The 17,549-nt window shown below is 34.0% G+C and overlaps 1 protein-coding gene across 1 annotated transcript in view; it reads right to left on the minus strand.

Annotated features, from left to right (window-relative positions):
• Positions 1-12,350, minus strand: part of LOC143200891 (photoreceptor-specific nuclear receptor) — a 45,027-nt gene extending 32,677 nt beyond the window's left edge. The window contains exons 1-2 of the mRNA XM_076411660.1: positions 12,149-12,350; positions 23-287 (exon numbers count right to left, since the gene is read on the minus strand). Of these exons, the coding sequence (XP_076267775.1) occupies positions 23-287; positions 12,149-12,227 (344 nt within the window). The 5' untranslated portion in view covers positions 12,228-12,350. The remainder of the gene's footprint in view (positions 1-22; positions 288-12,148) is intronic.
• Positions 12,351-17,549: the final 5,199 nt, after the last annotated feature.

Here is a 17,549-nt window from a genome sequence, read left to right on the forward strand (position 1 = left end):
AATGAAATATTATGATCATTACCTGTATATAAGCTTTCGTCTGACAGATCGCTTGAAGAATCCTGAACATCCGTTACAAGCCAGAATGCCATAATGCTTCCCAGAACTGGTATCTCCGCACACGACGCATATCAGACCTGGAGTGCCTTTTTTGGTAGGCAGACTCCACGGAGGAGGTGGTGTCCTGGACGCTTGAACCAATGTTTGCGATGTCGGCAGGCATAGAGCCAACGGATGATCGCTGTCTGACGTGTAACAGTCGACGCTGCCTGGAGATGTTCGTAAATCTGGAATCCACAAGACAATACTAGCAAATAACATCTACAAATTTTGATTTCATTGAATCCTCATCAGTTACGATGATTGTTCAATAAATCTCGAATGTAGTGCTGTTAATTAATGTTCTCTCAAAATTACATACTGACCCAGAAATTCATCAGGATTGCAATGAAAAGACACCAAATTATCATTACAATCCACCAAAGGATAACACATGTTCTTTGACGTGAATAAACACTAAAAAAATTAAAAACACTGTTTTCTGCGTAAATAAATGTATGACTTTGACAACTATAAGGTGCTTACATGTACTCTGATATTTTTTCAGTTTAAACAGCTCTTTATTGAGAAAAATTGATACAATATATGGCCATGGTTATACAGGAGGATAGCATTTTGTCTTTTAATCGCTATTACAGATTTTGTTGCAACAATACGTTATTAAGTGTGTTCAACTGACGTCGGTAGACATCTGCATCTGCAGCTCCAAATAGCTCTCCTCGAATAACCCATGGGTTTTTTGATTCGGAATTATCCTAGTAGATAATTTTTTGTCGCCAATCATAATACGTCATAGAAGACCTTTCTTTTTTGTCTGACTAGCAAGGAAACCTCGATATTCGATAGTCAATTCACGTCGTAGATCTTGAAAGGAGTTGACTCACCAACTTTTACAATGTCTGAACGTTTTTTCAGAATCAGAGCTGGGGTTTCGTCCGATAACTCATTGTCTTTAACCTTCTTCGTTCTGCAAGCTGTTCCTGCTCATAAATATCTAAATCCCCACTTCTCAATTATTAAAACCAAAACTGACAATGAGATATAATAAAGAAACATCACCAAAATTATCTGGTATTTTTAACAACAGGTATCGCTGATCAAAACAAATGCAAGCACCTAATAATTAACAGATTTAAAATATGAGAATCGGAGCTAGAGCTTCATCCAACAACTAATTATCTTCAATCTTCTCTGATCCTGTAAGTTGTTCTTGCTCAGAGATCTAAATCAAAAACGTTTAAATTATTAAAACTATAGTTGGGACTGAATCAATTGAAAACGACTATGGACTGTTTCAGTCGCTATTTTTGGTTCGAATGATTTTTAACGTTCTGGCTCTGTCGTCGTAGTCGTAGTAGAAAAATGTACTCAATTTATGCTTACATAGATCTATATGTAAATCTACTTCGTTTAAAATGAAATTATAAATTGTATGTTAATAGTATTCAGTAATTATTTTTCCTTTTCTTCTTTAAAGTTAGTACGTTAAGAAATATGTACATCTTCGTCTTGCCGTTGGAAAATATAAGCGCAAATAAAATTAACTGTTCCAAGCACTTATCTCCATCCTTTCCTCTCACACAATTTATACAAGAATTGGTTCGTACATCTTTGTCTGACATCACGAATTGAAAAAAACAGTCGGACCGTACATCTGACTTACTATTTTCAGTCGCTAATTTTTTGACTAAAGCCAAAATCAACAATTGAGATACGATGAAGCAGCGTCATCATAATAATCTAAAACTTGATGGGTTTGATGAAAACTGTTACCTTATGTAGAGAAGTATCAAAACCAGCGAATCTAACAATTAGTAAGTAGGCTAAAACTATAGTTGGGACTGAATCAATTGAAAACGACTATGGACTGTTTCAGTCGCTATTTTTGGTTCGAATGATTTTTAACGTTCTGGCTCTGTCGTCCTAGTCGCGACCTTAAGAAAAATGTACCCAATTTATTCTTACATAGATCTATATGTAAATATATATATATATATATATATATATATATATATATATATATATATATATATATATACATTACATATATATACATATATACATTTGTGGTGTATTACTTGATTCCATAGAAAAATTACATTCCTTTTTAGAGTTCCACAGAATATTCAAATATAGAAGTAATTCTACCTCGTTTAAAATGAAATTATAAATTTATGTTAATAGTATTCAGTAATTATTTTTTTCCTTTTTTTTAAGTTAGTACGTGAGGAAATATGTACATCTCCGTCTTGTTCCGTCTTGCCGTTGGAAAATATAATCCCATATAAAATTAAATACTCCAAGCAATTATCTCCGTCCTTTCCTCTCTCACAATTTATACAGGAAATGGTTCGTACATCTTTGTCTGACATCACAAATTGAAAAAAACAGTCGGACCGTACATTTGACTTAGCATTTTCAGTCGCTAGTTTTTTGACTAAATCCAAAACCAACTATTGAGATACGATGAAGCAGCGTCATCATAATAATCTAAAACTTGATAGGTTTGATGAAAACTGTTATCTTATGTAGAGAAGTATCAAAGCCAGCGAATCTAACAAGTAGTAAGTAGGCTAAAACTATAGTTGGGACTGAATCAATTGAAAACGACTATCGACTGTTTCAGTCGCTATTTTTGGTTCGAATGATTTTTAACGTTCTGGCTCTGTCGTCCTAGTCGCGACCTTAAGAAAAATGTACCCAATTTATTCTTACATAGATCTATATGTAAATATATATATATATATATATATATATATATATATATATACATTACATATATATACATATATACATTTGTGGTGTATTACTTGATTCCATAGAAAAATTACATTCCTTTTTAGAGTTCCACAGAATATTCAAATATAGAAGTAATTCTACCTCGTTTAAAATGAAATTATAAATTTATGTTAATAGTATTCAGTAATTATTTTTTTCCTTTTTTTTAAGTTAGTACGTGAGGAAATATGTACATCTCCGTCTTGTTCCGTCTTGCCGTTGGAAAATATAATCCCATATAAAATTAAATACTCCAAGCAATTATCTCCGTCCTTTCCTCTCTCACAATTTATACAGGAAATGGTTCGTACATCTTTGTCTGACATCACAAATTGAAAAAAACAGTCGGACCGTACATTTGACTTAGCATTTTCAGTCGCTAGTTTTTTGACTAAATCCAAAACCAACTATTGAGATACGATGAAGCAGCGTCATCATAATAATCTAAAACTTGATAGGTTTGATGAAAACTGTTATCTTATGTAGAGAAGTATCAAAGCCAGCGAATCTAACAAGTAGTAAGTAGGCTAAAACTATAGTTGGGACTGAATCAATTGAAAACGACTATCGACTGTTTCAGTCGCTATTTTTGGTTCGAATGATTTTTAACGTTCTGGCTCTGTCGTCCTAGTCGCGACCTTAAGAAAAATGTACCCAATTTATTCTTACATAGATCTATATGTAAATATATATATATATATATATATATATATATATATATATATATATATATATACATTACATATATATACATATATACATTTGTGGTGTATTACTTGATTCCATAGAAAAATTACATTCCTTTTTAGAGTTCCACAGAATATTCAAATATAGAAGTAATTCTACCTCGTTTAAAATGAAATTATAAATTTATGTTAATAGTATTCAGTAATTATTTTTTTCCTTTTTTTTAAGTTAGTACGTGAGGAAATATGTACATCTCCGTCTTGTTCTGTCTTGCCGTTGGAAAATATAATCCCATATAAAATTAAATACTCCAAGCAATTATCTCCGTCCTTTCCTCTCTCACAATTTATACAGGAAATGGTTCGTACATCTTTGTCTGACATCACAAATTGAAAAAAACAGTCGGACCGTACATTTGACTTAGCATTTTCAGTCGCTAGTTTTTTGACTAAAGCCAAAACCAACTATTGAGATACGATGAAGCAGCGTCATCATAATAATTTAAAACTTGATAGGTTTGATGAAAACTGTTATCTTATGTAGAGAAGTATCAAAGCCAGCGAATCTAACAAGTAGTAAGTAGGCTAAAACTATAGTTGGGACTGAATCAATTGAAAACGACTATCGACTGTTTCAGTCGCTACTTTTGGTTCGAATGATTTTTCACGTTCTGGCTCTGTCGTCCTAGTCGCGATCTTAAGGAAAATGTACCCAATTTACGCTTACATAGATCTATATGTAAATATATATATATATATATATATATATATATATATATATATATATATATATATATATATATATATATATAGAAAATATAAGCATATATAAATTTAACGGCTCCAAGCAATTATCTCCATCCTTTCCTCTCACACAATTTATACAGGAATTGGTTCGTACATCTTTGTCTGACATCACGAATTGGGAAAAACAGTCGGACCATACATTTGACTTACTATTTTCAGTCGTTAGTTTTTTGACTAAAGCCAAAACCAACAATTGAGATACGATGAAGCAGCGTCATCATAATAATCTAAAACTTGAAGGGTTTGATGAAAACTGTTATCTTATGTAGAGAAGTATCAAAACCAGCGAATCTAGCTAGTAGGCTAAGTTGTTTTACAGTTCAATAATATTCAAAACAAGTATTTAAATATAATAAAGCCGTAATAGTCCTGCAAACATCTTCCGAGGGTAAGAAATCAAACAGTCACCGAAATCTCGATCCCGAAAAATACGCCAATAATCCAAGTTCAGATAAATTAACCGCAATTACTCACACCCCATCGGGTCATATCAATATTTGATATCCTCCCTTCCACCTCCGGTCCCCCGCGCCACCCTCTCCGGCCGCCAAATAACCAGCGCCAACTTCGCATCGTTTAACGCGGTCCTAATTGCCGGACCCATCTGTAAACAGTACCGCTCGCCTGTCAGAAATTGACATATGGGCCGGGGCGCCCTAATCCCCGGCACACTTGATTAATACTCTAATGTCAATTTGACTGTAACTGATTTTGTGAAAGAGCCACCGGCTCGTCGGTCGGTCGGAGAGATCGTCGATCGAGAGGGATGGGTGCTTCGGTGTCGGGGGAGCACTCGAAGCCACGGAGGACGCGGATGAAAGAGCGGGGTTTTTGGATAATCTTGTTTCGGTACGGGATCGACACCAATAGCGGGTATCGCCGGTGGTAGTCGTCATCAATTCGACACATGTTCACCGTGTAACAACTGTCATCTTCCGGGATGAGTCTGAATCGAATGGGGAACGAGACGTCAAAATATTTTTCGGTGCGATAAAACTTTAGCACGCCACAGGTTTTTTGTTAAAACCATTAATAAAAACTAGTAATTTTAGTCAAAATTCGACCACGACTTTTTAAGTTAATTATGTATCGTACATAATGGAACAAAGATAATGGTTTAAAAATCAAGAATTTGATATATAATATTACTTTTTTTAAATATCTTAAAGTCTCGTTTTTACCAACGAGGGTTTACCCGACCGACTGACCAGTCACCAACTTAGAAACCATCCTAGAAGACATCCCGTCTGACCTAGCCTGATTACTGGCCTGACGACCCTTTATTATCACGTCGCATACTTAGCTGATTGGCGAGTACATTTAAGTGCATTGACACTCTTTCGAAGTACTTCACACAAACACGTTGAATTACGCTAGTTATAAGTTCTAGAGGCATATCGTGTTGTATCACTTCATTTGAAACATAGTACGGAACATCAACAACGGCACGCAACACTTTATTTTGGAATCGTTGAATGATGGGTATATTACATTTGCTAGAGGTATCCCATATTTGGATTCCATATGACCAAATAGGCTTGAGTATACACTCATACAGCAACACTTGGATTTGCGCCCAATGAGCCAATATATTTAATATAATTTAAGTTGTTTTCATTTAGCAAATATGTTCTTCTTCCAGGTTAGGCGTCGATCTAAATGCATACCAGGATATTTAACATCCTCTGCTTGGGGGAGTTGACAATGATTGATATTCACTGGCGGACATGTTCTTCTGCGCAGTGTAAAAGTTATAGGTGTGATCCATGTCTTCAACCACAGTTGTATTTGCTCCAGGTGGGTTTATAGGTTCATTGATGCTGTGACTCGATATTCATAAAATGCTAAGATCGCTGTGTTATCTGCGTATGTTGCCACAGTAGTTATTTTTGTGGGATTGCGCTAAAACATCGAAATAACTAGTAATTCAACGTTCCCCAAAAATAATCTTCAATATATTACCAATGCTTATCGGTACGTAACCAACGAAGAACAGCACGATGACCGCGAAATCTAATGGATTTACCAAGAAGAAATAAGGTGACTAAATCACAACGATGTGGAAGCAATATAACTACTGGAGGACAACACCCAGGGAAATAGGAGATTGAAATGAACCAAACAACACAAATATGTATGGTGTATTAATGTTAAAACTTTAGCTTAAGTAGTTTAATTTTATTTTAATTTGTGAGATACATACTGATATATTTTTTATTCTAGACTGATAATGCTTGTCCATTAATTCACAACAGAACAATAGCAATACATTGATTTGTAAATTAAGATTGTATCAAGCATATCTAATATAAAATGTAATTAATTAAATAAGTCGAAAAATGTCTTAGTTTTCCACGTCAGTATGAAGAAATCAATTTGTAAAGTGCGTGTATTTAAATGCTAAACTAAACTAATAAATTTAGCGATATAACGCCACCCCAGAATCAAACGTATCAAAAACTATTACGAAATTAAAATCGCATTTAATCCCACGTACAGCATCAATATATACGAACATTCTCACTCACCCCCACGTAAAAAAAATTAATTTCCATCTGAATAGAGCACCCCGTCCTCTTTAACGTGCCAAACTTGAGCCATATGTAAAGTGCTACAAAATATTTTCGTATCTCCCTCGCTCCCTCGGCGAACACTCGGATTAACTAGACAGAAAGCGACGATCCCATCGGGTTCGTAGGCCCGACAGAGACGCCACTACGAACGGTAGGATTAAGTGTGTCTCTATATAATTCCCGCGTATTAATTTGTATTATATGGGGGATAATGTGGAGGCAAAGTTAAGGGGGAGCTCGCAAAGAATGTTGCGATTTAGTGACGGGGGACCTGGCAGTGTAGCATGTGGTCAAGCAAATTAAAAATCTATTACTGGAAAGGGAGATTTTGGCGGAGATTACGGGTAGCGAGCGGTTTCACGGTTTGCTGATGTTTGGAGGGCCGGTGGGTCGAGGAATGGAGCAGGTCGTGAAGTGGCGATTGATGACACGCGTGGACGAACTCAATGGTCCGATAATTGAAGAGATATCTCGCGGATATCTGTCTGTTCGACTGACGCGATGAGCAGAACTTGTCTCAGCCATAAAATATTGTTAACGAAAAAATTGAATCAATTTCAATAGATTCCTCTTTTAGATTTTTAACACAAAAAAATAACGTCTTCTTTTAAATATATTTTAATGTCTCCTTTTACCACCAACTAGGGTTTTATCTGGACATTAAGCCTGCCGATTGGCGAGTGACCATCTGTAGAAATCATCCCAGAAGACATCCGGTTTTACCCAGCCTAGTTACTGGCGTGACTGGGATCATTTTCCTTGTCGGATTTTACACTCTTGCCTAGGATAATCAAATTTTAAATAATCACAAATATAAATTTACGACCACGGACCAGCAGGATTCGAATCCGCGGCTATTGCAACAGTAGGAGGACCGTCCTATCGCATTTACCACTGCGCCACCAAGCAGGCAAAAATAACGTTTTAATATAAAATATGTACAATATAATCATTGTAGTAACTAAATAAAAATTAACAAAAACCTTATTTAGCCTATCTACTACACGTATTTTATATTCTACTATATACACACAGTTTAGCTTAATACCTACCTAAACCTATTTATCTACCAACTGAATACTTTGAAGTCGGTACAAGCAACAAATTAGATTTGTTCTGTTCGTAATTTAATTTTGTATATATGACACAAAATTATATTATTATTTTTGTATTTTTTGGGCTCAGTACCGACTTCAAACTAATCAGTGAGTAGTAGTTAAAATAATATTATAAAGAGATAAATAGGTTTAGGTAGGTATTAAGCTAAACTATGTGTATATAGTAGAATATAAAATACGTGTTGTAAATGGGTTAAATAAGGTTTTTGTTTATTTTTATTGAGTTATTACCACGATAATAATGTATATATTTTATTTTAAAACGTTTTTTTTTGTATTAAAAATTTAAGTTTGATATTATTTTACCTCTTAGTGAGTTCCTTATTTATTTTTTGAAGTCGGTTCAATATTTTTGTTAAAAATATTTTATTTTTCTCTTTTTTAGTGTTATATATGTAAAATTGCGAAGTTATTTGAGTTATAAAGCATTACAATGAATAACCCAAGTAATCCAAGTCCGTATGAGGAAAAACAGGAATAAAGAAACAATAATTGAAAATAAAGAACGCTTCAGGTCTCGGGATCCACTACCTAACCTAAGAGATTTGAAAAATATTCTAACCAAACTAGAAGAACAATAAAACATTTTTTCGTCCCCGCCGGGAATCGAACCCGCGACCGCTGCGTGTGAGCTGAACGCTCTAACCGTTACACCATAGAAGCGGTTGCTTAATATACTTCTGCAGCGTCTCATATGACATGGTTAGTGCTTAAAAATCAAACAATGGCTTTGCAATAACACTATACACAAATATCTTATTATTTTAGTTAAAAAATATGTGAAAATTTTGTACGAGCCTTTGAAATTTAAGGATTTCAATCGATTTCCCCCGCTTCCCCTCAATAGATCCTGACTTGGTTCCAATTGGACCACCTCGGAAGTGCACTCTTTCGAATAAAAGAAAGAATTTTGAACATGGGTTAATAATTGACGGAGAAATCGGCGAACATACATTAAAAAATGTATACTCGTATGTACAGTCGAAATTAGAACCTCCTACTTTTTTTAAGTCAATTAATAAAATGGTTATATGACGAGTCTTGACTTATGCAGGGATAAAAAATACATTTTTATTTTACGAAAACAATGTTATTAATTATATATTGGCCTGTAAATTAATTTTAAAGGATTTTTAAGAGATGGTGTTACCATGTATTAAATAGCATCCGAAACATGTTGGAGCCACTCTTTTCAAAATGTGTCATTTCGTCGAAGTGTGAACAAAAAATGTTTTCAGTGCATTGAAAATGTCTGAAATTGTACCGAGTAAATCGCCCCTGCGGAAAGTGTTACTTTTGTACATCAATTTAAAGAAAAAGTCTGTGTGAGGCTTATCTCCATCGATTTCAACATGTGAATACCTGCTTCGACGTTTTGAAAGTGATGATTCTGACACCGAAGCCAAAGAGCATTCTGGACAGCCATTAAAATTCGAAGACGAGAGTTTTAAGGCATTACCTGATAAAACCATCAATGAATAGTGTTATCAGCTACCAGTGATGCATTTTAGATGAGCACTGATGCGAAAAACAGCCAGAATACGAGCAACGACACAACAGTATTATTCCTCATTCCTAATCACATGTTCCAAAACCGGTGAAAGCATACTTGGAAACACACAAATGGGAAGACCTGTAAACCTTGCTCCTTCTAATTTCTGCTTGTTGAAAATTGCCTGAAAGATAGGAAAAAATTGCTACTATCGATGGACAATGCCTTGAACAACATACATTATCCAGATTTGGTTTCAACTTTTAACAATTTACAACTTCAAATTAAAAAAATCCTTTAAAACTAATTTATAGGCCTAACAATTGTATAATGTGTAACTGTTAATCATTAACAAAATATTTTATATGTTGTCTCACAAACTTGGAATTAGTAATATTTGTGTAACTCGTTAACTGTGTATCATAAAATTGAATATTATGATAATATCATAGAATTTATTTTTGTCGAAATAAATTATTCTATCCAAAATAACGTGAAAATTTTTTATTAAAAAAGTAGTGGGATATGTCAAATTTTCTTGTTATATCTTCTTATATGCGAAAAATGGTTAAAAAAATTGAAAAAAAAAAATTCCTGAGATTGTATAGCAGCTTCATCTTGTTGAACCAGTTTGAATTATAAATCTAAACCATCCTGTGTCCCGCTTAAAAATATTGTGTGTCTTGACAGTGCCAATGACAAATATATACTATTTATTGATATAGCTCATGACACTTTGTAAAAACTTAACAGAAACGTGAATTATCAACCAGAATGTAACAGTCGAAAGGAAGATGAAAATGGTAAAGACAACGGCCATTCAATTAAAGCATTTTCAGAAATTTTGGCGATAATAACCAAACCTCTCTTGTTGAAAAGCCACTTGGTTACCCTTTTGCTTTTACAACAAGTTGTATTCAATAGTGTGTAATAAGTGTTTAAACTTTATATGAATAAATTCCCCTTGCAACCATTTTAAACACCTAAATTACTTTCCACTGTTCTAATGAAACAAAAACACAAGAGTAATACTTTTCAACCACCACCAATATCACTGTTCTAAATGTCCTACTTCTTCTGTTCAGTCTTCTTAACAGCTTAAACTTAAATTCTATTGTTCTTTCTTTGCTTCTTTCAACTCATTTTTAAATTATGATACCACAGCAATAGCAACACTAATTAGAAATATTTCTTGTAATGTTAATCTGTTAGATATTAGATCAGGTAAACGTAGAAAAACACTAGTACTTAAAAAAAATTACTGATGGTTACCATACAGGACACATACTTTACAATTCAGTTTTCTTAATCGAGACTTTTGTATTCTCTGAGAACAAGTCATGTTACGACAACCTCCCCAATTTTCTAGTTTAATTTATTGATAAAATATACAAAACACATCAAATAATTGGTTATGGAAAGGCCATAAAACTGAAGAAATATTTTAAATGCCTTTCGTGGCGTGTTAGACTGTCTCGCGAGCAAATTATTTACTTTCGCATGATATAGAAGCTTCCAACGCTTCAAAACAATTGAATACTACCTTAATTACACATTAATTTTAACACAGAATGGGCGTCGGAATTTTACGGTGCATAAAATTCGATTCGCATTAATCCACCAAGTTAGATGACTTAAAATTTATCTAATTCACTCATTGGGTCATCAGATATTATTTTGTTTCAAACACAATAATATTATAAATACAAATCAATGCCCTTAACTTATCGAAAAGGAAATATGACCGCAAGTTGAATATTGGAATCAACAGTTCCTCAGCCCATATAATCTTCAAAAAGAAATAGATGCTAGTAGAAATATAATATTTTTCAAAGGAAGTAAATTGAGAAGTTTTGCTGCCGATCATTTTGAAATAAAGGAATCTGTGCCCTCAAATTCACGCTAGTAATAACAAAAGTACTAAGAATTTAACATATATATGGCAAGGTTGCAAACAAAAGTTATTATATATACTTTTATGATTCCGGTGTTATGTTGTGTTATTTAAATGTTATTTAACGATTCCAGGAACATATTTTAATTAGTTTGTGTGGGAAGCTATCTCTACACTCTTTGAAATACTGTACAAAAACAAATTCAACGAAAATTCTCGTTAAAATATTGTCAGCAAATGGTGATTCTTAAAACGATTTATTATGTATAACATCTTGAGCAAAGGCAATGTAATAAGAAAAATGGTAGTTAGGTGTAGCTTGTTTTGCTGGATAAAAAAATAAATAAGTTTGCAAAGGGCAAAAATAAAAAAATTTGCATGGCACATAATATGGATAGTGTTCAGTTAAGTACCTACAAAAAATATATAAAAAAAGGAGATTTCGTATTCAAAGTTATAACATTTATTTATTATATTTAGTAAATACAGATATTCTACTTTTAAGTAGTTATGAACAAATTAGTTTTTAATTTATAGTTTTTTAGTTTAAAATATATAATGCTAGTATTTAAATAAAATATTTTATTAAAAGTTACAAGATACACTTCATTCGCTCATTTCCTTGTCAGAGATTGTTTTATTATACATAAATACAATAATAATACGAATATAAATCAATCAATGAAACGATTTACTACTACTTCTGTAAAAATATATTCGGAACAAAAAAAGCCACTCACCGGTCGGATGCAGATTGTGGTCAGGAGACCTCGACTGATGAACACCCAACATCGTAGGAGGCTGAGCCACCGAGTCCATCCCGACAAATCCCACACAAAACACGCACTAAACACCGACCACCGGCTGGAACGGGGTGTAACAGGTGCAGCAGCAGCAGCAGCAGGGGCAGCAGGACGAAGACGCCGGGTTACGTGGCGATCTGGTCGCAGGACCGGGAGATATTGCAGGACGTTGATCACCGTTACCGGACGGTGAACGTCAGGGAGGCGGGATCAGATCTCGCTACCCCGTATTTAACTTCTGTCGTGTCGCGCGCCGCTCTACCTACCGCCCCTGCCGCCCCCCTGTCGTCGTCGCCCTTAGAATGGGCGCTGCGCCGCTGATTTAATGGTATGTTCGATGCCGGAGGACGAGGGCGGACGGGCAGGAAGCGCCCGAGCGGCGGGGGGGTGTCTGGGGGGAGGGGGTTGAAATCGGTTATTTATATTCATGGGGTTTTCGGGTAACTTCTCCCTTTTTGGTACGGAAATTTATCCGATCGGATGAAGTTGAGAATTAAGCAGGAATAGTAACGAGAGAGTTTTTCAGTGTCTGAATGTTGATCTTTGTCTGAAAGCTTTGATGGTCCACTTGATTCCGTGAATTATTTAGTACTTTATTATATGCTTACACTTTTAACCGCATGGATTTGATAAAGTTTGGCAATAATTTTATTTTTAGTTTTTTATGTGCATACTTTGTTTTCTTGTTTCTTTTATATTCTGCTTTCATATCTCCGAATGGTGATTTTTGTCTGCAAATCTATAAAGTCTAAACTTTATATGTTATATATTTGATTTTATTAATTTTCCAATTATATTAATTATTATTTTTCCTCACTTTGTGCTTATACTTTAAATATTTATATTCTTCTCCTCAATGATTTTTTTAAAAATTTCAAAGTCTCCTTTTTATCAACGAGGACTGGACCTAGAGTTTAATGTAGGCTTCCAACCTCGGTCCTCAACGTTGAGCCTACCGACTAACGAGAGATCAACTTAAAAATCATCCCAGAAGACATCAGGCCTTTCCCAGCCTGGTTACTGGCGTTACTGAGATCATTTTCCTTGTCGGATTTTGAACTCTTGACTAGAACAATCACAAATATTAAAGAATCACAAATATAAATTTACGACCATGTCCCAGCAGAATTCGAACCTGCGACTATCCTATTACCATTATATTTCTTAAATTTAAGTTTTATTTCTTTTGTTAAATAACTATTATGTTCATATATATTATAGTTACATTTATAGTCAATCGAAAAAAAAAATGGTGAAGTCATATCAAATCAAATTTTAGTTTAATTTGAGTTTGACGAATGACGTATAACGTAACAGTCTAATGTAAATAAAATAAAACAAAAATATAATTTATTTTAACATCATAGCATATGTAGTGCATACATTATGGAAGAATAGTTTGTAAGTTATATAGGAATATTTTCCGCATTTTATTTTATATATATTTTTATATATTATAAGATATTTTTATGTTCATATGTTTATGTTCCTACTGATCCTATTTTAAGTAGAAAATTCCAAATAACAATTACGATATTAAAAAGGAAATAGTGACGAAAATACTTTCATATCTGAATAATGATATTAATTTAAAACTTTTATGACCTATACCTATATTCCAAATTTTAGTTTCAACTATGCTTCAACTCTTAAATACATGGATTTTATTAAATTTTACTTGCCCTACTTATAATATTTTTTTATGTTTATACCATTTTATTCGTTATATATATATATATATATATATATATATATATATAAAAATATTAAATATAATAATAATAATAATAAATTTAATATTTATATTTTGCTTATCTCGTTTTCATTTGTTTATAATTATGTTATGATTCTACATACAACAAATATTACTGCTTCATATCTACTATATATTTCTGAAATTTATGTTTTCTACCTTATATTATTAATTGCATAACTCCACAACTAACTGGCCATTATTTAGAGAGAAATTAGACAGTTTAATATCTCTAAATTTACCTCTGAAAACAGAAACCTAATAGCGCGACATATCAAAAGGGTAATTATACTTCATCTACAATTAAACGAAAAATTGCCGAAAAGAAAAAACTGCGAAAAACCTAGCAACACATCAGAACAGGAGAAAACAAGAGAAAATTCAACAAGGCGACAAGAGGGCTGAAAGAGCTAATAAATAGGAACGTTTAAACTGATGTAACGATATATTCTCTCTGGAAATAAATAAAAAAGATTAAAATACCTAAAAAAATATTGCTCCGTAGCATTTCTCCATATTTCTCAGGCCTTCGACAAGGTGTGGCTCACTGGACTCATGTTAAATTGAAAAAGCTTCTGCCACATACGCACTTTCAACTGCTGAAATCGTACCTCTCAGACACACATTTTATTGTCAAACAGGGTAACGAATACACTGACCTACACCCAATATATTCGGATGTTCCGCAGAGCACTGTTCTTGTCCCATTGTTATATCTATTGTATACAGCTGACCTACCGACCCCAAGAAACACTTCTATTGCAACATATGCTGACGATACAGCGGTTTCATCATCACACGAGGATCCAATATCAGCTACAAGAAACTTCCAACTTCATCTTAACAAATTCGAATTGTGGTTGAAAACGTGGCGTTATCAAAGCAAATGAGACAAAATCTACCCATGTGAAATTCACCCTTTTTAGAAGAACATGTCCCTCAGTGAAATTGAATAATCATGAAATTCCGCAAGCAGACAACGTTAAATATCTGGGAATGCATTTAGATCGACGTTTGACATGGACGCAAACATCTTGGGGTTAAACTAAACCAAATGTACTGGCTGTATAACTCAATACTTAGGCCCATTTGGACCTATTGTATTGATCTGTGGGGTACTACTAGCAAATCTAACATAGATATTCTCTAGAGGTTACAGAATAAAGTGTTGCGAGTCATCGTCGATGCCCCATATTACGTGTCCAACAAATTTATTTAAGCGCGATACCCCCATAGAACCCATAACGAGTGTGATTCGGTGTGTTAGTGCGAAGTACTCTGACAGACTATTAGTGCATCCCAATGCACTCGCCAAACAGTTAAATGTGCCCGATGACAGTGAAGTGCGTAGCCTCAAAAGCAAACTGCCATACGAACTGATTAATTGACACATAGAGTGAGATTTAGTAACACCTAGAATAAGCTAGAATAGTTTTTAGAATAAATTAGGATGGACTTTAACATAAGTTAGAATAGTATCTATAATAAGATTTAGATTATAAGTTGTGCAGTTGTAATTAGTTGAGTAAGTGATCTTCTTCATGTCAAGATGATTATCACTACATAGTATAAAACAAAGTCGCCTTTTCTGTCCCTATATCCCTATGTGCGCTTAAATCTTTAAAACTACGCAACGGATTTTGATGCGGTTTTTTTCAGTAGATAGAGTGATTGAAGAGGAAGGTTTATATGTATAATACATGCATAATATACTAAGGCAATATTGCTAATTTTAGAGGTTTCTAACGTGATGTCGTAAATTAACCTATTTTTTTAGGCTTATTTAGCAATTAGCAAAAACGCTGCCTAACCCTACGAGTTAGATCAAATTAATGTACTACAGTATTGTACACCATAAAAAAGTCTACAAAAAAGTCCGCGATGGTATATGTTTATCTTTTAGGGATAACCCACATTAACCATTTTTATTGTTTACTTTTTACGTGAGAAAATGGCTTATTTACGAAGCTATTTTAAGCAATACGGCATTAATCCTTATCGAATTAAGTACCTTGAATACAGTGTGCAATTAATATAGATCAATATGGTTCCTTACAGTATGTAAATTAAACAAATATTTTCGGAGATATTACAAATTTAAAATTTGCGTTTAAAAATGTGTAATGTAATAAAAATTGTATGAATTTAGATATTCCAAAGATAGCAGGAAATCTTCATAGTAAGTATAGGGGAAGAGGAATTGTTTTACTCCAAATTTAATGCGTGCAGGCCAAAGGCAGTAATGAATGAACCAAAAATACTGGATCGATTTTAATCATGTTTTCATTGAGTGACATAGGCATATATATTTTATGCCCGTGCAAAGTCGGAGCGGGCCGCTATGTTTTTATATACAACGTTCATATTTTTTCTGTAGTGTATTTAATTCAGTATCAGCATTGCACCCGTGCGAAGCCGGGGCGGGTCGCTAGTATTATATAACTGAAATCATATAATAATACTTATTGCCCACGGGCAGATTGTTGGTCTGGGAGATTAATTTAAAAAAAATATAATTAATAATTAAAGCGAAATAGTTAAGCTGAAAATAACAATATATATTATGTATAAAGCGAAAGAAGAGACATGATGGTAGAAATATAAATATATAAAATAGGATATTGATAATAGATGATTAATTATGGACATTGAATGGCTGGTGATCATGTAATTTTACAGCTAAAACATAAACCAGATATATATATATATATATATATATATATATATATACAAAAGACAAGATAATTAATGACGAAAAACGACCTGTTTCTGTTTTTATGATAGAATTTAGCAGACTTTTACACAAAATATGTTTAGCGACCCAGACTTTGAGGCAATAATTCACCCTAGCTTCCAAATAATATTTAACCGAACTAAATAAACTACAAATATTCGCGGGACAACATTCGGCACGGAAACAAAATCAGCGACCTATGCAACAAAAGGTCACTCGGACCGTGGAGGGGGTGGTATCAAGGGCGTGGCGAGCCCCGTGAAAGAGCACGACGGTAGGCCAATGGGATTAGCGTGTCCTAACCAATGGCGGCGTCGCTCTACCATCCACCAGCTCACAAGTCAACGTTCGCTAGAATGTGACCGAAATCGGAGGGGATACGAACAGACAGACCGGGCTCGCGGCATTGAGGGGCAAACGTAAACAGAGTTACGGGTAAAAAGAGAGGTGGGGGAAGGGAACAGATGAAGTCCGGTCACGGGGGGGTGGGGGGTGGATTTGGAGGAGCGCGCGAAACACTTGTGGAGGGTTAAAAATATACATGCGAAATAAGACGAGACTTTGACAGAGTCGAAATGATACCGCTGGTTGTTTTGTATTAAGGGGAAGTGAGTTGTGATGGAATCCGATCGGGGATGACGGGAGAGGGAGGCGGAGGGAGGATTTAAATAAAAGGCGCGCCTTGATGTTCTTATGTTATTATTTCTAAATTTGATTTGATTTGAAATGGTAAATTGTTTTTTGGGGCTGTTTTGTATGTATATTTTTTTAATCATTTTTTTTACATTAAAAAGGTATTTATATTTTATAGTAAAGCATTTTTTTGTCAAAATTAGTTTTATTATTCAACA

Source organism: Rhynchophorus ferrugineus, unplaced genomic scaffold (assembly GCF_030347505.1).
Source record: "Rhynchophorus ferrugineus isolate W39M unplaced genomic scaffold, kcgeb_rfMv2 rfM8, whole genome shotgun sequence".
NCBI lineage: Eukaryota > Metazoa > Arthropoda > Insecta > Coleoptera > Curculionidae > Rhynchophorus > Rhynchophorus ferrugineus.